Here is a 26,676-nt window from a genome sequence, read left to right on the forward strand (position 1 = left end):
GGATGTGCAAAGGGTCAGAAAAAGAATGCTTCAATTTTAATAAACACATGGGGAAAGGTCACGGTAGAGGCAAGGAGTTGGAGCTGGGTATTGCAGCCATAGAAAAAACCAAAACATCAAAAATGGTATTCAGGAAAGGGATAGATGGAAGTAAAACAAAATTCTGGCCCTGGCAGTTGTGGCGGTATGGAAAGAACACTGATTTTGATGGCAGTATCATGTTCACAGAGCCCTGGTAGCGCAGTGGTTAAGAGCTCGCCTGCTAACCAAAAGGTCGGCAGTTTGAATCCACCAGCCACTCACTGGAAATCCTATGGGGCAGTTCTACTCTGTCCTGTAGGGTCGCTGAGTTGGAATCGACTCAATGGCAATGGGTTATCATGTTCACAGACATTACCTTATTTAATTCTCACAGGAGCCCTAAGAGGTATTATTTCTTTTTACAAACAAGGAAGTAGAGGCTAAGGGGATAAAAATATCTATTTCACGGGACTGTATCAGAGCTAAATGGTAATGATGATGTGACATCATTTATTAGAGTGTGAGCTTCTTGAGGGCATAGCCATCTTAAACCTAGCACAGCACTATGTAAACACCCTGGAAATCAATAAACAATTTGCTTACTATTTTTAATAAATGACAGAATCTAACAGAGTTTGTCACATAAATATGTGCTCAATAAATAAATGTTTATTGACTCTTCAAAGATCAGCAGCTGAAAAGAAGGTCTGGCTGGCCACAATACCACACAGGATTTTGGTACCTATGGAACAGTCAGTCATACAGAATAATTTTAAGAAGTTTAGTAATTGGATTCAGGTGACTTTTTTATGAAAACAATTCAGGTGACCAAGCGCAGTTAGTTTCAGGCACTGATGGTGGCCAATTTTCTGAAAATGGAAGGCAACATTTGACTTTTGAACGTGAGCCAAGTTCAATAACTGACTTTCTGGAAACCCAGCCTGAATGATCACAGTTATATTTAGGAGTTCTCTGCTTTCTAACTATTGCTGTAAGCTTATTCTTGAACTCCTTCTTAATTAAACATTTATCCATTCTCTGTTTAACATGTCTCGGTTTCTTTCTTAGTAACTCTTTCTGATCAGGGGAGTAACAGGCAGCAAGGCGCTTTCTTACATTCATGGTTTGGAATTGAAGATTATCTAAAAAAAATTCTTTTTTTGTGGTAGGTGGAATGCATTCATCAATATCAGTCTCAAGGCACTCAGCGATAGGACAGTGGTTCGAAACCACTGGCTGTGTAACACCAGATGGAACAGAACTTTTGGCTCTCTGGATGTGTGTTTTTTTATTGTGTGGACCATTTGGGGTAGCTTGTTGCGTGTCAATTTCAGAGGAAATCCTTGTATTTTTACAGTTAGCATCAAGATCCGAATAAAAGGCAGGTACTTTTTCAAAAGCTCCTATCATCCCATGAATTCTTGTTTGGTGGAATGTTGCAACTGGAGTTGACTGTGAATACGGAACAAAGTCTTGGCTATCTTCAAAATCATATTCTGAATCTGACTGAAAATGAGGGGGAGAAGAACATGGTCTTGGATACATAGAGGCAGGTATGCTTTGCAAGGCTAATTTCTGTGATGACTGGCTTGAGTTTTCAGAAAGTGATCTCAGTGAAAAATCAGATTCTGAAGGATGACTTTCTACCAAAGACTTTTCTGAGTATAACGGAATATCCTGTGATTTTTTTGTAATTTCTGTTGCAACGTCCATTTCTTTAGCACTGACATCAAAGAGATCAGCAGAAGCATTGTAGCTTCCTTCATGGCCAGTAGAATATCTCTGTATTATGTTATTATTGCTATGTCCATAAGGCATTTCTTTCAATGTATTTGTACTTATATTTGGACTACTGCAAAAAGGTTCTAAAGGATATGTAAGTTGCCTGCAAATTGTAAAACTGTCATCTTGGTTCTTTGGCCACCTATAATATTGCTTCTTTTCTAAGCTGTAAAGATCAGAAACATTACACTTCCTAGAACACAAATTTGTCAACTTTTCACTCACTTCTGAAAGTGATTTTTCTCCATTAGTATATTTGATGTTGAGAAAAGAATGGTTACTCTCTGATGTATTGGGCCTAGGTGAAATTTTGGCCGTATGTGGTTGGATTCTGGTGGTCTTCTTAAGAGTAACTGTTGTTCCAAAATCTTTTGAAGATGAAAACAGAGCTGACAGATAAGCATTTGATAGAACATAATCAGGAATATCTCTTCCATTAGCACTTAGAGAGATGGTCTCTGCTATGTTATCTGGTTGCGACTCCTTTTGAGTGCTTGGACTTGGATTTGCTTCATACTTGAAAGGGCAGTTATCTTTGCTCGAGTTTGATTTGACTGTTGTTTGCGATGATCTCAAAGCTAGAGGTGGTGTATGTAGGGCTCCAGTAGTTCTCTGGGGAGTTACAGATAACTGGCTGTGGTCTGCACGTAATTTGTCAATGTCATGATCTAGATAATATTTCCTACTACTGGCATCTGTCTCAGTTATAGCAATCTCACTTTCGATAGCTGCCAGAAATTTGTTGAGGCTTTCAGAGAATGGTAGATCATCCCACTTCTCAGGGTCACAATCCTGGGAACCACCAGCTACCTCTCCAAGCCCCAGCGATGAAGGTGAACAACACGTGGCTCTCTCTTGGAGACTAGAAGGGGCATTTGCACTGTGATGGTGGCGCCATGTTAGCTCAGGTTGGGAATACGTATTTTTGATTTCCACCATATTGTGGAAGGACTTTGTATTGCTTGGCTCACGGGGCTCTTGTATTTTCAAAGAGAGTAAGTTACAGTCAGTAACTCCAACTTCGTGATGACTGCTGCAAACCACACTTAGCTGATTAGCTTGCAAGCCAAGTTCTTCACCCGACTTTTCTGCTTTACTCTTTTTATCCACATGTAAGACAAAACCACATGAACTCTGAATGGGATCATGGTAACTACTGGAACTAGTGACCTCTGTAAAGGAAATATACTTTCTGTTCTGGTGAAGAGCACCATTGGCCTTGCTTTGTTCTGAAGGTGAAAGATCATCATCACCTGTTGGTTCTGAAACAATGGAAATGAGTTCAAGTGATGACTGCCAGAATCTTGAAAAATTTTCTCTGCCATGGGACTTAAAAGAATAAGAACTACTGTCAGAGCCACATATACTGCTGAGATCACTATCTGAGTGACCTAAAGCAAGTACACAGCTATTTGCCTGGGAGCCATGACGAAGTTTCCCTAAGTTGGAAGGCTGCAGAAGCTGACGGAAGTAGTCAATGACAGTGAAGCCGGCAACACGTGGGTCTGGCAGAACAATCTGGGAAGCCACTAGTGCTTTAACTTCTCTCTTGCAGTCAGGGCGTTGCTGTAAGAAGTTATTGGGATATGAACCTTGGTTTTCAAAATTCTGTGCAAGAAGTAAATGCATTTAAATGAGAACAAAAATTTCTTCGTTGACTCAAATGTGAAACAGGGATGTCAAGGTTAAAGAAGAGCAATTATAATTTTCCATCCCTCATCCTCCCTAATTTCAATTCCTTCAGTATCAGTGGCAAGGAGCCCTGGTGGTGTAATGGTTAAGTGCTTGGCTGCTAACTCAAAGGTTGGTGGTTCACAGCAGCTCTGAGGGGGAAAGACCTGGCTTTCTGCTCTCATAAAGATTACAGCCTAGAAAGCCCTACGGGGCAGTTCTACTTTGTCATATGGGGGTCACTGTAAGTTGAAATTGCCTCAAGGGCACCTAACAATTCCAGTGTTACAGGCAGAGTAGCATGAGTAACAGAATGTAAACTTTGGAGTAAAGAGACTGTCTTCAAATTCTGGTTCAAGCATTTACTAGGGTTGGGAGTTTAGACAAGTTATTTAACTGCTCTGAACCTCAGTTTTCCCATTTATAAAATAAAGACGAAAATGCCTTAACTTTCTTATTGGTAAAATAAGGATAAAAATTGTGTTCGCAATAACATATGGAAAGCTGTGCAGTTCTTAGTAAATACTAGTTGCTGAATAAATGGTAGCTTATACTTCTTGTTAGCTTCCAGAAACTCTTGAGTTTTAAGGGAATGTCTTCCTTTATTTATTTATTTATTTTTAAAGAATCTTCTAAGGTTTTAACAAAATAAAGCTCTCAGTTTCACCTTCCTTTTGGGTTTTTCTCACTGTTCAGTTGTGGAGTCTTTTATTTCCCTTTTTAAAACCCTGTTCCACTGTGGTCAAAAACTTCATTTGTTCCTTTTTAGCATAAATGAGACAGAAAATGGTTCCAGAAATATAAATAGCATAAATATATTCAGAATTTCAGAGAAAAGGTTTCTGATACCAAGATAACAAACTATACCAACCCCAAAGGGTTGATACAGCTTTGTAGTCTATTTTATGGCTAACTTCTTTGTCTGCTTCCACAGGTCTGAGTTAATTTACTTCTCCCAGTGAGGCTTTGGCTCCAAAGAACTCTGATGTTAACATTCTTCAGGCCTTTTCAAGCCCTAATGCCTTAAGACATCTATTGTAAAGAACAAACCAACTTTTCTCCTATGCATCTACAGTAGTACTAGCTATGTACCATTTCCTGGGAGAATTGAGAAAACAGTTCCTAAAATCATTTTCTGTGTGGTTTAATTTTCTTGCAGAACCCCAGGAGAGAAAAGGTAATTTGATTTAATCCATCTAATCTGGATTCAGTTGACTGGTGGATGGGGCAATTCTTCCACCTCAAGAGATCTTAGCCACTAGAACTCTAAAAGTGGCCCTGCCTATTAAAGGTCTACATTTTAACTTTTATTTTTAAACTACGATGTAATTTTTCCTAATGTGTAAGTCTAAAATCACTTTTATAAGTGTTAAAATATGTACACATTGTTTAATGTAGAATTAGAGTTAGAATTAAAAAAAAAATTCTTAACTAGGAATCAACTAGAAGCCCTAATTTTTCATCTTGGCTTTTGCCATTCACTAGCTGTGTGACCTAGCCTCTCTGAATTTGTTTTTAGTCTCTCTGAATTTGTTTTCTCATACGCAGAGTGAAAATACTATATTCTGAAAATGACTAAATCAATTGTAAGGTTTCTTCCAAAAAGGACTGAATCCTAAGGCTCAAAGAAATTTCATGAAGTCAAATTGATAGACCTTCATTCAGAATGAAAGCTAAAATCCCATTTCTTAAAAGTTAAACAACAACAACAAAAAGTTCCATTACTAATAGGCAACATATCTATTTTGTAGGCACAATACCTATACACAGTAGGTATTCAGTAAGTATTTGACAAAAAGAATAAGTGACCAATCCTTCAGAGTTAGTACAATCTTTTAACTTCTGAAGCGACTTTTATAATTAAGACCATCCTTCTTAACCTATTCTTAGAGTTCTTATCAATACTCACATACATTGTTTTCAATGTTAGTTCCCTCCTTCTATTCTTTTTATAGATAATAGGATTAAAAAGGTGGAGAGTTGATTAAAGTTTTACTACACAGCTTGAACAAAATTTGGAGGGTAAAATAAGTATCAAATATCAAAACAATAAGTTTAAGATTTTCAAATTTATAATAAATTTAGATTTTTTGAAAGCATTACCTAAACTAGGGTCTTCTGACTCTTAAAAGGGGAAGTTGACACACATGGTGTTTTAACAGATCACATATAGGCTATTTTTATACAGTTTAAAGTGTTTTCCCAGGCTTTACGATTATATAACGCCTAAGAACTATTTAGAAAATTCAAATCATTTCATTACAGTGGAAATGTTAACAGAATACGAAAAAGAAAGCTAGTCTCAATTACCGTCACTCCAAAAATAAAGCTTTGTCCAACAAAGCAAGTCTCAGCTGCTTTAGTTAATAGGTTCTGAGTTGTATCACTGTCCAGTGTTTCTGGAATTTCATTAGGATCTTCAATGTACCTTGATTGGAAAGAAAGTAAAATATGTGAAAAGATAAACTTTGAAATTCTAACCTGCCATAAAATCAGAAAGACAATTAGTTTGAAAATGTAGCATGAACCTTTTGTTTTACATATAGAGAAAAAAGTGATTTCAAAAGATAAGCATTTTGTTCCCTCTAACTCCCCATAGCCTAGAAAAACAAAAACAGTTGATTAAGTGTGAATAAGGTAGACATGTGCCTAATAACTAGGCCCAGCAATTTTAAATATTCTAGAGAAAAATAAAAGTGGCAATGGGAATAGCAGTGGGCCCTCTAGCCCCTCTCCTCAAAACAGAGGGAAGTTTCTCCTTGTTCTTGCCAATCCTGGCTGTGGTCCCCCTGCTGGAACCTCGGTTTGCCCTTAACCAGAAGGACATGGGCATAGATTTCTTCTGCCAAGTGATTATGGGAAGAGGTAGAAGACTGATGGGGAGGAAATGTTTCAATTGTTCACATATATTCTTACATTCTCGGACATCTTAATAGGTCAAAGCATGCACATAAAGTTGAAACACAAAGGAACGAAATGACAAAATTTCAATTTCTGTTACGCAAATCATTCTCTCAAATAGCTTCTTCTGCCTCAAGGGACCTTAGCCACTTGAATGCTAACCTCGAATTTGGATAAACCTTCAATCTGAAATGATTTCACTTTCTTTTTGTAATTTAAGTCAATATTTTAAGTATAGCTTAGTTGGCCTGAATAAAAAGGTCCTGGTTTGATATCACCACAATATGCACTCAGGAAATAAAAAGCTCCCACTTGATTATCTTTGAAAAAACTGACGATCTGAGGTCGACTGAGCATCTTTTTTACGAAATGCATAAGTCCTGTTGACATACTAAAGGAGTAGCTAGGAAGAAAGGTGCTTTAAATATTCCTACCTGTGCAAACCAGTGGCAGTAAGACCAAAAAATGTATCTAAACAGCTTCCAAATACAGTAATGCCAAACCATTTGTTTGATTCTGCAACTTTTAAGGAAAGTTTATATCTGTAACTGGCATTTTCAACTTTGCCAACAGAGCCACATTTTGGACAATGAGACCTGGAAAAAGTGGGGAACAGAAAACAGTGCAATTCAGTAAAAAATTTTTCATATGATGAAAACCAAACCGAAAAAAGTAAAGTAAAAATTAAAATAATATTGTATGTACAAATGTACCTATATAACTTACCTTCTTATTAAACTATTTCAGATCAACATCTTTTGAGCTGCCCTATTGGCTCTACTGATTTAATTAAATAAATACTGCTTTAATTAAATAACACGTACCAAATTGATTTAAGAAAAAAAAAACAAAAACAAAAAACTGAAGGAAAACCCTGTGTGTGAGAGAAAGAGGCATCATTAATGAACTGAGGCAGATTATGATCTGGGGGCAAAGGGCAACCTAAGTTTATAAAGTAAGGACCACATCAAAATGATCTCAAATTTAATGTGTATCTTCTGTTAAAGGAACACTGGTGATGCGATGGTGGTGCCTGGCTGCTAATAACTGAAATGTCAGCGGTTCAAACCCACCAGATGTATCACGGAAGAACGATGTGGCAGTCTGCTTCTGTAAAGATTACGCCTTGGAAACCCTATGGGGCACTTCTACTCTTTCCTGTATGGTCGCTATGAGTCTGGATCAACTCGATGGCAATAGTTATCTTCTGTTAAGAGAACTATGTCTATTAAGAGAGTAACGAATAATCTTGAAATATTTAATATTTATACTCAAAGTATCTAATTGAATTTTTCTCACCATTATAAGAAAAACTTTAATTCATTGGAATATGAGAATTTATCAGATTACAACAAGTAGATTAAAAAATCATGCAAATTTAGCTTGTTTTTAAGGCAATAAATCGTTATGGGCAAAGGCTTTCTAATCAAAAAGCACATGTCAGCTGTATCTTCACGGTCAGGCACTAGCTGTTCGGCCTTGGGATAGTTACTTAATTCCTTAAGCCTTGATTTCCTCATCTGTAAAATCCAGAGTTGAAGAAAGATACAATGAGATAAAGTAAATAAAGAATCTAGTAAAGACCTGACAAACTAATGAGTGTTAGTCTGCTTCCCCCTCACAATTAAATAGCATGATGATTGCTGTGACTTCTACTTAGTGTTCTTCTAGCTGTTTGCAATGTTTTATCAGTTTGATATCCATTTTTCATGTTCTTAGTTTAGCAAACTGATGCCTTAATACATCTTTTGGAAATAGATAATACTAGAACTAATGACCTGCTGTAGAAAAAAAAAGAGTGGCAAAATGAAAATACTAAAAAAATTTAAAGGAGTTGTATAAATTTGATTGCTGCCAGAGAGCCACTAGGGGGAGCCTAAAACTCCACAGCATCAAAGGTGACTAAACAAAGGTTAGTCTCGTTCTTCGTATGTTACTGAATCATCATAATTAGATCTCTACTACTTATTTTTTTGCCATGTTGTAGATGGATCTATACTAATCCATTCATACGTTCTCACTCAAATCTGATGGAGTTTATGTTGTAGTCTGGCCACAGAATAAAGTGAGGCAACTTACTAGAGGATAAAACCTCAAATAGTACCAGGCTCTAATGAAATCTAATAAACTAAATGTTTAAATATATATCAAAACTTTCTTAAAGGTTGTGTATTAAGGTCTGATGTAAAATTTCTAGCAAATCTTAGAATAATTTATATGCATTCAAAGTGTTTTGTAATTTACAAATGTTTTCTTTCACATACATTATTTCATATTCCTTTTTCATAACATTTCTGACAGGTAAACAAGAAAAGTATTACAATTGTTACCAAATCGGGGTGAGTTTTTGTCCAAGGTAACAAAGCTAGTGAATTTATGACCCAAATTCAAGGCTTTGGGCTCCTAGTTATTTCCTGCATAACTTCTTATAGTAACTATAAGAACAATATGGATAATAACGAACTATCTTGCAAATAAAGACTATTGGCAATAGCCTAACAAAAAGGAAGTCTCTTAGTATTAATCTATACATGCTAAACTACATATAATGAATTCATATATAGTGAATATGTATTCTGAAGTTATTTACTTAGTTTCCTTTAATCTTATTGGGAATAAGGCTGGATTGAAATGCGGTATAACATAGATCAGAGTTTCTCGAACTGTAATATCCATACATTATCTTGTTAAAGTGAAGATTTTGTGATTCAGTAGCTCTGGGTTGAGGCCAAAGATTTCATGTTTCTAACAAGCCAGGTGATGCTGAGGTTACTGGTCCTTAGACAATGCTTACAGAAGCCAGGGTATTGACAACATTTTCTTCTATGTTTATCCAAGAATTTGCATCAAATGGGGACCCACGTCATATTCTGTTGATTTAACTTCTAGAGGTAACCCTTATTTCTAAAATGTCAATACAGAATAGCAGTTCTCAAGCTTTTTGGTTTCAGGACACTTCATACTCTTAAAAATTATTGAGAACACCAAGCTTTTGTTTATATGAGTAATACTGACCTATATTTCTAATATCATCTATGTTAGAAGTTAAAACAGAAATTAAAAAAAATAATTCATTAAAAAGGATAAATCCATTGCATGGCTCATGTAGGAAACCTATTTTTATGAAAAATAACTATGTTTTTAAAGACAAAAAAGAATTAGTGAGAAGATAGTGGCATTGCTTTACTTTTGTAAAATGTAACGAAAAATATTTTTAAAAATGTATTTCTAAGGCCTCTCCTTACCACTTTCCCCCAAAAAGGAGAAGACCCAAATCCAAGGCTTTGGACTCCCAGTTATTTCCTGTATAACTTCTTATGATAACTATACAGAACAATATAGACAATAATGAGCTACCTTGCAAATAAAGTAGTATCTGTCAGTTTGTCGTACTGTGGGGGCTTGTGTGCTGCTGTGGTGCTGGAAGCTATGGCACTGGTATTCAAATACCAGCAGGGTCACCCATGGGAGACAGGTTTTGGCTGAGCTTCCAGACTAAGGCACACTAGGAAGAAGAACCCGGCAGTCTACTTCTGAAAAGAATTAGCCAGTGAAAACCTTACAACAGCAGCAGAACATTGTCTGCTATAGTGCCTCATGAGCTCCTCAGGTTGGAAGGCACTCAAAATACGACTGGGGAGGAGCTGCCTCCTCAAAGTAGAGTCAACCTTAATGATGTAGATGGAGTCAAGCTTTTGGAACCTTCATTTGCTGATGTGGCACGACCCAAAATAAGAAGAAACAGCTGCAAACATCCATTAATAATCGGAAACTGGAATGTATGAAGTATGAATCTAGGAAAATTGGAAATCATCAAAAATGAAATGGAATGCATAAACATCTATATCCTAGGCATTAATAAGCTGAAATGAACTGTTATTGGTCATTCTGAATAGGACAATCATATAGTCTACTATGCTGGGAATCACAACTTGAAGACGAATGGTGTTGCATTCATTGTCAAAAAGGCCATCTCAAGATCTATCCTTAAGTACAATGCTGTCAGTGACAGGATAATATCCATATGCCTACAAGGAAGGCCAGTTAATATGACTATTATTCAAATTTATGCACCAAACATTAAGGCCAAAGATGATGAAATTGAAAATTTTCACCAGCTTCTGCTGTCTGAAATTGATCGAACATGCATTCAGGATGCACTGATAATTACTAGTGATTGGAATGCGAAAGCTGGAAACAAGAAGGATCGTTAGTTGGAAAATATGGCCTTGGTAATAGAAACAATGCTGGAGATCTCGATTGAATTTAGCAAGACCAACGACTTCTTCATTGCAAATGCCTTTTTTCACCAACACAAACAGTGACTATACACATGGACCTCGCCAGATGGAATACACAGGAATCAAATAGACTACATCTGTGGAAAGAGATGATGGAAAAGCTCAATATCATCAGTCAGAACAAGGCTAGGGGCCGACTGTAGATAAGACCATCAATCGCTCATATGCAAGTTCAAGTTGAAACAGGAGAAAATCAGAACAAGTCCATGGGAGCCAAAGTATGACCGTGAGTATATCCCACCTGAATTTAGAGACCATCTCAAGAAGAGATTAGACACGTTGAACGCTAATGACCAAAGACCAGATGAGTTGTGGAATGACATCAAGGACATCACACATGAAGAAACCAAGAGGTCATTAAAAAGACAGACGAGAAAGAAAAGACCTAAATGGATGACAGAAGAGACTCTGACACTTGCTCCTGAGTGTAGAGTAGCTAAAGCAAAAGGAAGAAACGATGAAGTAGAAGAAATGAACAGAAGATTTCAAAGGGCGGCTCGAGAACACAAAGTAAAGTATTATGATGACATGTGCAAAGACTTGGAGATAGAAAACCAAAAGAGAACACGCTTGGCATTTCTCAAGCTCAAAGAACTGAAGAAAAAATTCAAGCCTCGAGTTGCAATGCTGAAGGATTCTATGGGGAAAATATTAAACAACACAGGAAGCATCAAAAGAAGAGGGAAGGAATACACAGAGTCACTATACCAAAAAGAATTGGTTGACGTTCAACCATTTCAGGAGGTAACATATGATTAGGAACCAATGGTGCTGAAGGAAGAAGTCTAAGCTGCACTTAAGGCACTGGCGAAAAACAAGGCTCCGGGAATTGACGGAATACCAGTTGAGATGTTTCAACAGACACAGCACTGGAAGTGCTTACTTACATACGCCAAGAAATTTGGAAGAAAACTCCCTGGCCAACCAGCTGGAAGAGATCCATATTTATCCCTATTCCCAAGCAAGATGATACAACTGAATGTGGAAATTATTGAACAATGTCATTAATATCACATGCAAGCAAAATTTTGCCGAAGATCATTCAAAAGTAGCTGCAGCAGTGAATTGACAAGGAACTGCCAGAAATTCAAGTTGGATTTAGAAGAGGATGTGGAACCAGGGATATCACTGCTGATGTCAGGTGGATCCTGGCTGAAAGCGGAGAACACCAGAAAGATGTTTACCTGTGTTTTATTGACCATGCTAAGGCATTTGACTGTGTGGATCATAATAAGTTATGGATAACACTTAACTGTGCTCATGAGAAATCTGTACGTGGATCAAGAGGCAGTCATTCAAACAGAACAAGGGGATACCACACGGTTTAAAGACAGGAAAGGTGTGCGTCAGGGCTATATCCTTTCACCATACCTATTCAATCTGTATGCTGAGCAAATAATCTGAGAAACTGGACTATGTGAAGAGGAATGGAGCATCAGGACTGGAGGAAGACCCATTAAACCTGTGTTACGCAGATGACACAATCTTGCTTCCTGAAAGTGAAGAGGACTTGAAGCACTTACTAATGAAGATCAAAGACCACAGCCTTCAGAATGGATTACACCTCAACATAAAAAAAAAACACAAAAATCCTCACAACTGGACCAATAAGCAGCATCATGATAAACGGAGAAAAGACTGAGGCTGTCAAGGGTTTCATTTTACTTGGATACACAATCAACACCCATGGAAGCAGCAGTCAAAAAATCAAAAGACGCATTGCACTGGGAAATCAGCTACAAAAGACCTCTTTAAAGTGCTGAAAAGCAAAGATGTCACCTTGAGGACTAAGGTGAGCCTGACTCAAGCCATGGTGCTTTCGATCACCTAATATATATGTGAAAATTGGACAATGAATAAGGAAGACGGGAAAGGAATGGACGCCTTTGAATTGTGATGTCGATGAAGAATACTGAATATACTACGGACTGCCAAAGGAATGAACAAGTCTGTCTTGGACGGAGTACAGCCAGAATGCTCCTTACAAGCAAGGATGGTAAGACTAGGTCTCATATACTTTGGACATATTATCAGGAGGGACCAGTCCCCGGAGAAAGACATCATGACTGTAAAGTAGAGGGTCAGCAAAAAAGAGGAAGACCTTCAACAAGATGGACTGACACAGTGGCTGCAACAATGGGCTCAAGCATAGCAGCAATTGTGAGGACAATGCAGGACCGGGCAGTGTTTCAACCTGTTGTACATAGGGTCGCTATGAGTTGGAATTGACTTGACAGCACCTAACAACAACGTGTTAAATTCAATATGACTTAAGTAAATGATACAAACTTTTTGGGTGGTTGGAGTAATGGGGAAGAGGATAGGTAGACAGGCTCTGAGTTATGATTCCCATTTTAAGACAGAAAAAGAAAGTTCTTAGTGTCAGATTTCTGGGCTAAAGGGGCCAAGGGTCTTATGGTGGTCCCCCAGAAGGGCAATTTGCATGTGTTTGGGAAGGATGGAGAGCTTAGCTGGATAAATAAGTCCCCTCCCTTGTTCATAATTATTTTTGTGAGAATCTATGTTTATGTGTATATATACATACATATATATACACATACACACATAAAGCATATATATACATACAGACATACCTGCTAAAAACCCAAAACACACATACACAATTTATTGAAAATGCATATAATAATCTCCTATGGAGGATCAAACTTTTAAAAATATTGCTCTCTCTTTTGATCTGTACCACACAGAACCCTTCTTCAAAAGAAATCGAACTTACGGTCCTAATATAAAAAGATGAGAATGAACTACTCTTGTTGAAACTAAGGTGGGGGCCCCAGAGCCCTACCTACTGCCCTAGTCCCTGCCTCCCTCCAGAGGCACTACCATAGAGCCCTAAGGCTCTGCAGAATATGGCTTGCAAACCACCACTGCTCCAATCTATAAACATGTCTCACTTGGAGGTTATATAAAAAAAAAAAAAGTTAACCCCATAAAATACAGAACACCTATTATGGCTGTTGTCACTAAGGATTTGGGGCTCAAGGAAAATCTTTAGAGAGCAGTCTTTTTGCTCTTCACTGTCTCTAAGATCCTCTGCCAAGGCTAGAGTGTGAAACTCCTCTCTCATGAACTTGCTATGCTATGTTATCATTGGTGGTGGTAGTTGCTGTCAAGTTGATTCTGACTCATGGTGACCCATGTGCGCTGAGAAGAACAGCTCCACAGGGTTTTCAAGGCTGTGACCCTTTGGAAGCACACTGCCAGGCCTGTCTTCCAAGGCGCCTCTGGGGTGGGGTGGGCTTGAATCACCAACCTTTTGGTTAGTAGTTGAACACTTAACCATGTGTGCTACCCAGGGAACTTCCTTGCTGTGGTATAAAAGGAAATGAAAGTGAGGACTTTCTGTTTCCTTTGTTGCTTACAAACGAATCCATATAAGAAAAAGGAAAACAGAAACAACATTCGAAAAGTGCCAGAAAAAACGGGAACAGACTTTTTGGTGGAATTATCAATGTGATATATGCAGAAAACAGACTACGTGTATTTCTGTGGAACGTTTCCATAGGGAAGGACCAAGTGTTGTGGATTTTATGTTCCTAAATGGTCCATTCCAGGTCCTCCTTTCCAGATGTCATTCTGGGTACAAATTCTACTGCTAATTTGGAGGTAATATAGTTATTATGCAAATAGACAGTAGTCAGGTTATTTGGGCTTGAATATGTTTCTGTCATTCACTGCTTGGCTGTGTGGTTTGGGGCAAGTCACTTAAGTTTTCCAAGCTCAGTCTCCTCCTTTGAAGGCTGGTCTAACATACCATCCACCTCATGGGGGTGATTATATTAAAAGATATAAAGCACATAATAAACACTCCTTCGTGCTACCTATTATTATCAGACCAGACACATTACTGTTCAAACTAAATTTTTGTTGCAGATTATCTTGAAAAGAAATAACTTGTGGAAAAAATCAGTTTTAAGAATAATATTTAATACTTATATTACTGATTATGTATCACACTATGTTCTAAGTACATCACATATATTAACTCATTTAATCCTTACATTTCTATGAGGCAGGTATTATTACTTTCCCCTTTTTACTGAGGCTCAGATAATTTTAGTGACTTGTCTTAGGTCACACAGCTATAGGTGACAGGGTTGAGATTTGAACCTAGGTAGTCTGGCTCCAGAGACACCATGATATATTGCAGTAGATACCCGATACCTACAATAGATTTGTAGTAATAATATCTTCTTGTTGTTGTTGTTAGTTTCTGTTGAGTTGTCTCTGACTCATGGTGACCCCATGTGCTCAGAGTAGAACTGCTCTGCTCCATAGAGTTTTCAAAGCTGTGACCTTTTGGAAGCAGACTGCTAGACCTGCCTTCCAAGCCATTTTTGGGTGTGTGAACCACCAACCTTTCTGCTAGCAGTCAAAGGTTTAAAACCACCTCCGCCACCTAAGGATTCCAATAATCACAGCTATCACTTTGGGAATTCTATTATATGTCACATATTAGGTGATTTCTGTGAATTATCTCTAATTTTACAATTAAAATTACCTCACATTATTTACATTATTATCCCAGAATACACATGAGTAATTTAACTGACAGAGTTCCTGGGTAGTGCAAACAGTTAATGCATTTGGCTGCTAACTGAAAGGCTGCAGGTTGAATCTACTTAGAAGTAACTCAGAAGAAAGGCCTGGAAATCTACTTCTGAAAAATCAGCGACTGAGAACCCCATGGAGCACAGCTCTATTCTGACACACATGGGGTCATCATGAGTCAGAATCAACTCAACAGCAATTGGTAATTGGATGCACAGAAGTTAAATATCTTGCCTGAGGTCATACAATAAGTGCCAATGCCTATATCCAACCATGTTATGTTCTCTGAAGCTTGAAATCTTTCCACTATACCATAAGAAATGAATCCTGCTCAAAAGTTAACAGGTTTTAGTGTTTTCCAATCAGTAGGAACTCAAAAATGAGTGAAACTAATTCCAGACCTAAGACAACCTAGACACTATCATACTGTCATTTATTCACTCAGTCAACAAACCTTTGTTGAGTATTTTCTATGAATTACGCTGTAGGCTAAATGGTGAGGATTTAATGATGAACACAAACAGGGTATTACCCTGAGAGCTTACTTGAGAAGATGGCTTAATAAAGGAAGAGTGGTAACTACTGAAGGGATGACTTATAGTCTAGCAGTTTAGAAATGACAATCTCTCGCCATTCAATGCTAACTAGACAAAAGGACTAGTTAAGAATATTTGCTGGCACACTATTCTAAGGTACTTACTAGGTATCCATATGTAGGTACTAGAACCTAAGACTTGACTTCCCTTCAGGCGGAGAGAAAGTATTCTTGAGGGACTCTAATCTTAACCTCTGACTTCTACTCTATGAGGAAACCCTGGTGGCGTAGTGGTTAAGAGCTACGGCTACTAACCAAAAAGTTGGCAGTTCGAATCCACCAGGCATTCCTTGGAAACCCTATGAAGCAGTTCTACTCTATCCAATAAGGTCGCTATTAGTCAGAGTCGACTCAACGGCAACGGGTCTTGTTCTACTCCGTGAAGATCAGAGAAGGATCTTAGGCTCCCCAGGTATACTTGCCCTGCATTTGGGCACCACAGAAAAGTAATACATGCCAAGAACTGCGTGATAGAGAGATCACTAAAAACAGTCCTTTTTAAGAATCTGAGAATCATGCACAGCCACCCACCCCTACAATATTCCCAGGGATATTCCAGAAATGAGCTAAAGTTTTGCACACAAACGGAACTTATTCTCTGAGAAGCTATTTTTTATTCACTGAGGCAGGTAGTTAGCAAAGAGATAACTTGAAACTTCCCTCTGTAATAGAGGATTATCAGCCAAATGAATTCTGGTACAACAGAAGAACCCAACCCTGCGAGAATCTTGTGTCCTGGTATAGTGAATTTAATCCTTACTTGCCTTTGAGCCATAGGAAATCTACAACGTACACTTATATTTCCTCTCCCATGCTTATAGGTTTTACTTTTACCTTTTGGAGCCTAGGATTATCCGAGAGAAGCACTTTTGACACGATGGATATATAAAACTCGAATTCTGGAGGGCAAGTACAGAGGCAAGAAGAAATTTTCTTCTCCTATTCATATGTTCACACTGTGGCCTAGAAAACAAAATACCCGTTAGGGTGAATAACAAATCTTTAATTGTAAGTACATGTTCATTTCTTAGGAAAATCAATTAACCTCCACTACAAAGCCAACAGATTTCTTTTGCTTTACTTTCAAAGTGAAGGTAGACGTGTCAATATATTAGAAGATTAATTTTCTTTTTCTGCTTAATTAAAAGTATTAATAGAATGAAAATAAGATTTAACAGAGAGGCTCAAGCAAATATTCTGTTTCTGATTAAATGCTCCATTCCAGTAATTCAGGAAAGATGTCACTTAGCTTCTCCACACCTTTACAAGAGCTGTCCAGAACTTGTTTTTACCATTAATAGGAAGGAAATTACATGAGCTTAATCTTTGAAAGAGCCTAAATTGGTGGAAAAATAGTTTTTAGTGTGCAGATTTTTACATAACTTGAAGAGAAAAAAAGGCAATTCAAGTTTTGTAAACAGAAAAGGTAAAATGTTAAAAGGTCAAAGGAGAGCTTAAAGTGTTTTAAGATCCTTGTATAAAACACATCAGAGAAGTAAGTCAATAAAATAGCAATAATCTTTTCTTTTACACTTTCCCTTTAAAAACTCAAATGTTGCTTTGTTTACCAGAAAAAAATTATCGATTGGCTTTTGTATAGTATAAAATAAACGTTCTGAAATAAAGGTCTCCATACATGTTCAGGGAAACCCTGGTGGCAAAGTAGTTAAGGGCTATGGCTGCTAACCAAAAGGTCAGCAGTTCAAATCCACCAGGTGCTCCTTGGAAACTCTATGGGGCAGTTCTACTTTGTCCTTTAGGGTCGTTATGAGTCGGAATCGACTCAATGGTAATGGGTACATGTTCAGGAGCCCTGGTGGCACAGTGGTTGAGAGTTCAGCTGTTTAACCAAAAGGTCTGCAGTTCAAATCCATCAGCTACTTCTTGGAAACCCTATGGGGCAGTTCTACTCTGTCCCATAGGGTCTACAGGGTTGCTATGAGTCAGGATCAACTTGACAGCAACAGGTTTGGTTTTGGTTTTGGTACACTCAAGAAAAAAATATACTAATAGACATTCATTTGCAAACACATGGCAAAATCTCTCAATTTCTGGAAGTAGATCGAACTGCTTCTGAAACCAGGATCATTAAATTCTGACAAAGTGAAAGTCACCAGTTTAAAAATGATAACAGAATCTTTTAGGTACAGCTCTTTATAAGGATGATCAGTTATAGAAATATGGTGACTACTGAAGACAGATCTTAAAGTGATACTAACCTGCCCCTCAATCAAAATAACATTTCTGTAAAAATAAAATCCTGCTACCTTACCTAAGGCAATAAGACAGAAACTTGCAAAGATGAAAGATAAAATAATCTACATAAGCTACTGATCTATATGCATAGAAAAGGCTAATCCTGCCTAATTTTTCTTGCTATTCTTGTTTTGTGGAGGCTTAGGTATACATGGTTGTCACCCTAGGCCAGAGTGATCTCTAAGGAGAAGGTGGAGTAGGTAATATAGGATACAAGGGGAAGGCAGGAAGAAGGGTCACAGAAGACTGCCATTATTAGCACTACTAACCTCAACTTCCTTGCAAATGCAACAAATGATGGAATGTATGTCAGCAAAGGCATGTCCCCTCTAAAATCCACTTTGGGGTGGGGTAAAACATGGGAGAATACATACCTGTGAGCTAGGGGAGATAAAACAGAGCAAAGCTCCCTCTTGAAAATGTTGTGTTTTATCCGCTTAAAATCCCGCTATTTAAAATGAAGCCTCAACTCCTTACAAAGGACTATGAGGCCTTATGTGTTCTAGCCCTTGCCAACCTCCCTGATCTCACCTTGTATCACTCTCTCCCTTAATCACTACACTGCAGCCATGTTGGCCACTTTTCTGCTACTTAAATACAGGGCCAGGTTAAGGCACGTGCGGGACCTAAACACTAATGATCTGTACTGCCCTCTCCTCTGCTTACTCATACGTTTGAATGGGATATGTGAGTTATATAAATACATATGTGTGTGCGTCTGTGTGTCTCAGCTATCCATGATGTAACTTCTTTTTAAATGCGACTGTAATATTAACAATTGAACGCAAAAGGGGCATATACCATTTTAATGGAATGAGATGAACTGGATTATAAAATTTTTAGTGGATGCGGGGGCCTATATACCACATTTTCTACAAAAGAATTTTGTACATATTCTACAACAAAGAAAATGAGTCAGTGAACTTTGTTTCAATAATCAATGTAAAATTCTCCCACAATGAAAAATTGACTTTCGCCAATTTTGCTTTACATGGCTCGCATTTCAATTTTGATGCTTGTTTCTATATCTTCTACAACTGAACCTTATTTTACAGTCTTATTATTTCTTTGTTTATTTTCTATTTGGTTCCATTCTTCCAATTGCCCTTTCTCTTGACTCTTGCTTGCTCTTTAGGCTCTAGTAATTCATGGTAGAGCCCTGGTGGCAGCAGTGGTTAAGAGCTCAGCTGCCAGCCCAAAGTTGGCAGTTCAGATCCACAGCCACTCCTTGGAAACCCTACAGGGCAGTTCTACTCTGTCCTCTAGTTCTTTAAGAATCTGAATCAACTCTACAGAAACAAGTTCTCTTTTGTTTTTAAATTTATGTTAAATAGTACATAAAAAGCAATCTGAACTGGGCTCCCTGTCCACCTCCTACCCCCCAACAATACATTTCACATTTCTGTGTGTTTGCTTCTTTCACTCTTCCCTTTGTCTAAAATGCTCTTTCATTCTCCTGGATAATGCATACTCTTCTTTACATTATTCTCAGGGGTCTTCTTCTCCAGGAAGCTTTCCCAGGTTAAGTGATCCTATTTTTTTACTTATCACTCACTACATCAAATTTATGTTTAACATGCATTTTTCCAGAACCAGAGTAACAGCTCAGAAGGATCATCTCTTTATATCCCTAGTACCAAGTTCAATAACTGTCAATCTGAACTTCGGCTCTTAACTTCCTTCCTGATTTTCAGCTTTCCGTTTCCTAAGCCATAGTTCTATCACACAGTATTAAATATAAAACACAATTTTACCAAATACTAAAATAATCTTATGTTTGTATATACATTAGAGTGCAGAGTATTTTCATTTATAGTTCCTTATTTTAATCATTATCTATGTTTTATCCTCACTGCCAATTTTTTCCTTAACTGTGGTCATACTGTCAGAAGAAACTATCTTTCTTAAAGCTCTTAGGTAGAAATTTACATACTACCTCCACTATACAGACACTCATCAAAGCATATTCTTTACACAATTGTTATCAAACTTAAATGTTAGGACATGGATTAAACAGGTACCAAGACTAGGATGCTGTGCTAGTATTGTGGGGGAAAACAATTAAAAATAAAATAAATGGTGCCCAGCTACAACCGATGACTGCCCTGATAGGGAACAAAACAGAGAGCCCCTGAGGGAGCAGGAGAGCAGTGGGATGCAGACCCCAAGTTCTTGTAAAAAGACCAGACTTAATGGTCTGACTAAGACTAGAAGGACTCCGGTGGTCATGGCCCCCAGACCTTTTGTTGGCCCAAGATAGGAACCATTCCCAAAGCCAACTCTTCAGACAGGGATTGGACTGGGCAATGGAATAGAAAAAGATGCTGGTGAAGAGTGAGCTTCTTGGATCAAGTAGACACTTGAGACTATGTTGGCATCTCCTGTCTGGAGGGGAGATGAGAGGGCAGAGGGGGTCAGAAGCTGGTGGAATGGACATGAAAAGAGAGAGTGGAGGGAAGGAGTGTGCTGTCTCATTAGAGGGAGAGCAATTAGGAGTATATAGCAAGGTGTATATCAATTTTTGTATGAGAGACTGGCTTCATTTGTAAACTGTCACTTATAGCACAATAAAAATTAAAAAAATAAAATAAAATAAACTTTCTAATTGGGCAGACAACTCATCAATATATGAAAAACTAAGCAGAAAAACTTTGATTAATTTCTAAATTTACTGTGCAAGTATTAATTGCTAGTTTTAAAGGAAGGTTGGTTAAATCGTCTTTAAGGTTTTATTGCCCTCTAGTGGATCAAATAAGTATGCCTAAAAAACTATATAACTTACTAGGAAATTTGAGAACTGAAATGAAAAAGATCCATAAACTATTTTTACTATTTGTGTTTTCGTGGAAAAAAATGCAGTAAGATCTTTCCAGCCAGTCACTGTTAGTTATTCCCTTTATTGTTTTTAGAGCATTTCCTTCATGATACTTCTCACCTAGTTTGTTTTGTCTTTCTTTTTCTCTGTTGCTTGACTCATAGTATGGTGAGTTCATGTTTGATGAATAACTGAAAAAAGAATCAGAAATGAGTAAATATCAATGTTAGGAAACATGATAATAGACTTGGGAACAATTTCATATGTAGCACTTTTGGAATCTTTCTTCTTCTCAATTTTATTGGGAAGGATGGTGATATTAAATTTCTTTCAGCTCCATCACAGTCAGAAGACAACATTGCAACTTAAAAAGCTCAATACATTTACTTATTCCTCAGTTATTTATTGTGCAGCTGCTAAATGTCAGGTGTTGGCGATATAAGTGATGGGCAAAACAAACAAGGTTCCAATCTAGTCACTAGATTTTTTTCTGAGACAGATAATAAACAGATAACCACACAAAAAATTTAACTGCAATTGTGTTAAATTCTCTCAAGGAAAGGTACATAATACCAAGAGAAAATATAACAAGCAATGATCTAGTTTTACCTTGGGGCAGAGGGTGGAGAGGAAGAGGAGGCTAGTTAGAAAAATATATAATCTTTTTTTAAAAATACATTTTCTCTCAGAATGGTGGGATTAAAAGTGATTTTTATTTCCTTTACGTATCTTAAGTATTTTTTAAATGTATTACCTTAATAATTATAAAAATCAATAAATGTGATGAAAATACTTGGTAGGGAACTTGGTAATAACAAAGAAAATCTAGGTTCCTCTCAATCTCTCACACGTAGAAGCAGAAATAAAGAGGTTAAGGATGGAGAGAGATGGAGAAAAGTGTGTTAGGTAGGTTGATGGGGACTATTTATGGCTTCAGGTGGCCTTTGTTTTGAAGGCCCAGAGTCTGCTGAGGTGATATCCAGGAATGAAGGTGCTCAAAGACTTATATTTATTAAAGTATGTTGGGTCCAGGAGGACACATTGTCGTGCAGATTTCATCATGAAATACTTTGGAATACTTTCTAATCAAGCTACAAGGGAGCGAACCATAATCCAAAGATGCTCTACTTACTAATTTACCATGAAAAATTACCTGTCACAGGAAACGGACATATCAGATGCCTACATTCTTTTTTTTTGGGGGGGGGGGGCGGTGTATAACTATATGTTAAGCCAAATTATAAACAGAAAGTTCCTTTAAGAAGGGGCAAATATTTAGTGAAACCAGGCTAATATAGTCTGATGCACCTTTTCTCATTCTAGAGATGGTTTTGTCAATGCTCATTGATTACAACCCCTTGCATCCCATTTTCATAGCAGCCAAGTGTTTCTCAAACTTTAGTGTGCATCAAAATGACCCAGAGAGCTTGATAAAACACAGATTGCTGGGCTCCAACTCCAGAATTTAACTCAGTAGGTCTGGGATGAGGGCTCAAGGATTTGCATTTCTAACAAGTTCCCAGGTAATGCTTATGTTGCCCATATTTGAAAACCACCGGCCTAGCATTTGGGACTGGAAATAATCTGAAATTTGATGGTGAAAAACATTTGTGAGTAATCTCATTATAGTTAAATCCTAAAGCCCAAGAGCACTTCCGTCTCTTACAAATGACTTTGCAGTTCTTTGTTCTAATTCATTATCTGATGACCTTTCAGTTTGATTCCCTCATTAGCAAGTTCTTATAAGGTACGTTAATAGACTCCAAGTACAAAAAGCATGCCCATGCATGCACAGACACCAAAAGGGGCTTTTATTTTTCTTTTGGGTTAGATTGGAAACTCTGGAATAATTCTTATTAAATGCTGGATCATGGAGAAAAAAATTCAGTTAAGTATTTGTGTGAATTGACATTTAGGGATAGCAGTGGCTAGAGGATAAAGAGACGATAGAGACGTGTAAGATGTGAGTCCTACCTTAAAGAAGCTTGTAATCCAGCTGGGTTCATAATTTCTTTTTAATGCTTTACAGTTCTCAAAGTACTTTTCCATTATTAGTCTGATTTACTCAAATCAAGTCTAGGTAGGTCTTAATTTCTTCACTGGTTTACAGTTCTCCAAATGCTTTACGTCATTACCTGAGACAGTCAGAGACATTAAATGCTAAGGGTCACAAGGCAGGTGGAGTCAGGTCTGGAACTCATGGCTTCTCATTAGTAGTACACCAGTCTTTGTAACTGCACATTCAAGATTCTGGCTTAAGAAACTGTTTGCATTTTTTTTTTTCTCCCAAATCTGTAGCCAAAAGATGAAATTCCTCCTTTAAAAAACTAGTCTCCAGTTCTAATGACATAAGGAAAAGTAGGTAAAACTAACTTTTTTCTCTTTCTTCATGTATCCCAAAACTGTTCTTGCCTTACCTTACAAGAAACTCTTTGTCACTTGTTGCTCTCAGATTTCCTATTTCATATTATATAGGCCAAGAGGTCTCAGCTACGGAAAGAGTGGCTGTTTGAATTGTCTTCTTAACACTATCTAATGGTCTCCTGTAAGGGTGCATACTCTAATTTTTCTAAAGGCAGTCATAACAGGTATTTAAGAAATAATTTACTGACATTAATATAAAAATCTTATAAACAGGGAGTTAAATAAAAAGCGAAGAGAAAAAACCTAAAATGAGAGGAGAAATACTGATGAAAAACACTTTGAAAACAGTACCCAGGAAAATCTTAGTGAGTACAACACACAGTTTGTTCATTACTCTATCATCTACCAGCATTTATGACATGTAAATTACTGTGCTAGGGATGGGGAAGTAAACACAATGACAGAGAAAGAAAAAAACTGGCTCTTGTGTTCAAGAAGTTTATAATTTACTGGCTAAGATAGACAATGTACAACTATCAATGACGTGATACAAAGCTATTAACATTGTGTAATAGGAGAGGTACTAAGGGTTCAGGCATTTTTGTATGTTCTGCCCTGAAAGCAGGTCTTACCACAAAACCACTGCTGTTGTGCAATCCCATAGGACAGAGCAGAACTTTCCAATAGGGTTTCCAAGGCTCTAAATCGTTACGGAAGTAGACTGGCGTATCTTTCTCCTGTAGAGCGGCTGGTGGGTTCAAACTATCCATCCACCTTTCAGTTAGCAGCCTAGCGCTTTGACCTATCTTAAATCTTGATTCTACCTCCAGAAGTGTCTTTGAGATGTGTTCTTTTCTTTCCCATAGTCTTTGCAGCTGGTCAGACCCGTATCAGCTCTCACCCAGACTCCTCCACAGTTTAACATCTCAACAATTCAGAAAGAAATATTGGAGTACATACTATGTCAGGCACTGGGGATAGAATAGGGAATAAAACACTGATTCTACTACCTTCAAGGGGCTTACAGCTTTATGAGAAAGACAGACTACTAAACAGGCAATAGCAATAAACTGCTATGAAGAGACACTCTTCTCCTACCTCACTGGCTGGTCTTTCTCAGGCTCCTTTATTGTTTTTTCCTCCCCTAAGCCACTTCTTTTTCACATTATCTCCCTAAGAGATCTCAATCATTAATTACCATGACTTTAAATATCCTTTTAGACTGGTGATTTCTAAATTTATCTCTTGGGCCCTGCCTGACCTCTATCCTCAGCTCCAGATTTGAATATCCCAACTGCCTGTCTCATAGACATCTGCAGTTTTAATAGGTGAAAAACCTATTAAATAAAGGTTCTTAATTTCCTCCCAAAACTCTTTCCCTTCAATTTTCTCTATCTCAGTAAATAACACTAATGTCTAACCAGTAACTCAGGCCAAATACTTAGGAGTCATCCTTAATTTCTTCCTTCCCCTCTCATCCCACATCACACCCAACAGTAAGTCCTGAGTCTATTTCCATATCTGGCAACTCATTTACTCCCCACCCCTCATATATTCTACCACCACCTTAATTCAGATCACCGTCATCTCCTGTTTATGCTGCTCCATTAGCCTCCCAACTGCACCACCTGGGGTATCTCTCCAGACTCATGTTATACAATTGTCTTCTTTAAGTATGTCCCAGAGTCTCTGGTCTTTTCTTAGATTCTCGAACACTAAGATGCCTAGCTCTTTCCTGACTCAGGGCCTTTGCACATTCTTTTCACTCTGTTTGGAATGTACATTCCTCTCCTGAATGGCTGGATCATTCTCATATTTTAGGTCTCAATTTTAACATCAACTCCTCAAAGAGGCCTTCCCACACCAACCTAACTCAAGTAAATCCCCCGTTATTCTTCTTCTTAAGTCCATCCATAAAAGGTAAGTTCCGTTAGGACAGAAATCTGCCTATCTTGTTCACCAATGTATTCCTAGTACCTAGTTCCTGGCACAGAGGCGACAGGTACTTAAAAACTAAATGAATAAATAGGTACTGGGTGCTGTGCGACCCAATCTTGCAGGGTAAAGAAAGGCTTCTTAACCTGAAAGACTTTGTAAGCAGACCTAAGGAATGAGTAAGAATTGGTTAGGCTGGGAGTGGGGATGGGTCTGGAGGTGAGAGGAAGGATGGTTTATCTGAGGGACTCAAAAGACATTCTGTATGGCTGGAGGCCACGGCTAGACTGATGGAAAACAAAGCTGATGAGACAGGCAAAGGACAGACAAGAAAGGGCCTGTTCACCTTGTTAAGGCGTTTTGACTTAAACCTGACAGCAAACAGGAGGGACTAAAAGGTTTTACGTAGGGAGTGTCCTAGTCAGATTTACACTTTTATCAGCCTAGCCATGTGAAGACTGGATTGGAAAGAACAAGACCTAAGAAATGAGAACCAGTGGGAGATTACTGTCCCAGCTATGCAGCAGTCACGATGTTGAACTAAAGTAACGACAGTAAAAGTGGCGACAAGTATATGGATTTTAAATACTCAAGAGGCTGATACGACTGGCTGAATGTAGGCGATGAGGAGGAAAAAAATCTAGAAAGCTTTAAAGTTTCTGGTTTGAGCCCACTGCTCACTTAACCACTTTTCCCTCCGGGCCACCAAAGCAGTTTGTAAAAGACCCCTTTTCAGCAGATAGTACTCCGCACAGTAGCCAGATGAAAACGTGTCTGCGCATCTCATTTACGGTTCTGGACGCTCGTTCCGTGTCTACTACGATGGCACAGTAAAAAAAAAAAAACCAACACCCAAACCAACTGCCGTCCAGTCGATTCTGACTCATAGGACAAAGTAGAACTGCCCCACCGAGTTTTTAAGGAGCGCCTGGTGGATTCGAACTGCTAGCCTTTTGTTTAATAGCCGATCTCTTAACCACCATGCCGCCAGGGCTCCAATAAGTGTTGAGTAAACGTTCGGTGAGCGATGGCAACAACAGTGCCTAAAATAAAATGGTTAATCTTTTTATTTCTTCAACCCGCACGGGTGCCCTTTTAAGAAGGAGACAGTCCTCAAAAATACAGTAACATAAAGGGCAAGGCCCTGAGTCTCATTCACACCGACGTTAAGGACCTCGTTAGGGGTTTCCAACCCTTGAGGTCCCCCAAAACCTCTTCTCCCAGCTCCTCACCTGGGGCACTGGAATGGGACCCAGCCAAGGCGACCCTCAGGTCCGCCCCAAACAGAAGCAACCGGCTCTCAGCGGCTCGCTAGACGCCTTCCAATCGAATCTCCCGCCTTCTCTTCCGCCGGAAGTGGCCTTTGGCGTGGCACTTCAGAACCAATCAGAAGTAGGCGCCGCGGGCGTTTTGGGTTAGCGATGATATCCTGCGAGGACTTGGGAGAGACCATTTTTGTTAAA

At 38.2% G+C, this 26,676-nt stretch overlaps 1 protein-coding gene across 3 annotated transcripts; it reads right to left on the reverse strand.

Annotated features, from left to right (window-relative positions):
• Positions 1 to 4: 4 nt before the first annotated feature.
• Positions 5 to 26,545, reverse strand: DDIAS (DNA damage induced apoptosis suppressor). 3 transcript variants are annotated; one of them, XM_049890434.1, is made up of 7 exons: positions 26,446 to 26,545; positions 22,889 to 23,049; positions 21,035 to 21,105; positions 16,678 to 16,806; positions 6,810 to 6,971; positions 5,785 to 5,902; positions 5 to 3,369 (listed from the first exon to the last, which is right to left on the reverse strand). In XM_049890434.1, the coding sequence occupies exons 4-7, from the start codon at positions 16,788 to 16,790 to the stop codon at positions 829 to 831; spliced, it is 2,934 nt and encodes a 977-aa protein (XP_049746391.1). In that variant the 5' UTR covers positions 16,791 to 16,806; positions 21,035 to 21,105; positions 22,889 to 23,049; positions 26,446 to 26,545; the 3' UTR covers positions 5 to 828. The 3 variants fall into 3 exon arrangements, with proteins under 3 accessions (XP_049746391.1, XP_049746393.1, XP_049746392.1); XM_049890436.1 differs by lacking the exon at positions 22,889 to 23,049; XM_049890435.1 differs by lacking the exons at positions 21,035 to 21,105; positions 22,889 to 23,049.
• Positions 26,546 to 26,676: the final 131 nt, after the last annotated feature.

Source organism: Elephas maximus, chromosome 7 (genome assembly GCF_024166365.1).
Source record: "Elephas maximus indicus isolate mEleMax1 chromosome 7, mEleMax1 primary haplotype, whole genome shotgun sequence".
Lineage (NCBI taxonomy): Eukaryota > Metazoa > Chordata > Mammalia > Proboscidea > Elephantidae > Elephas > Elephas maximus.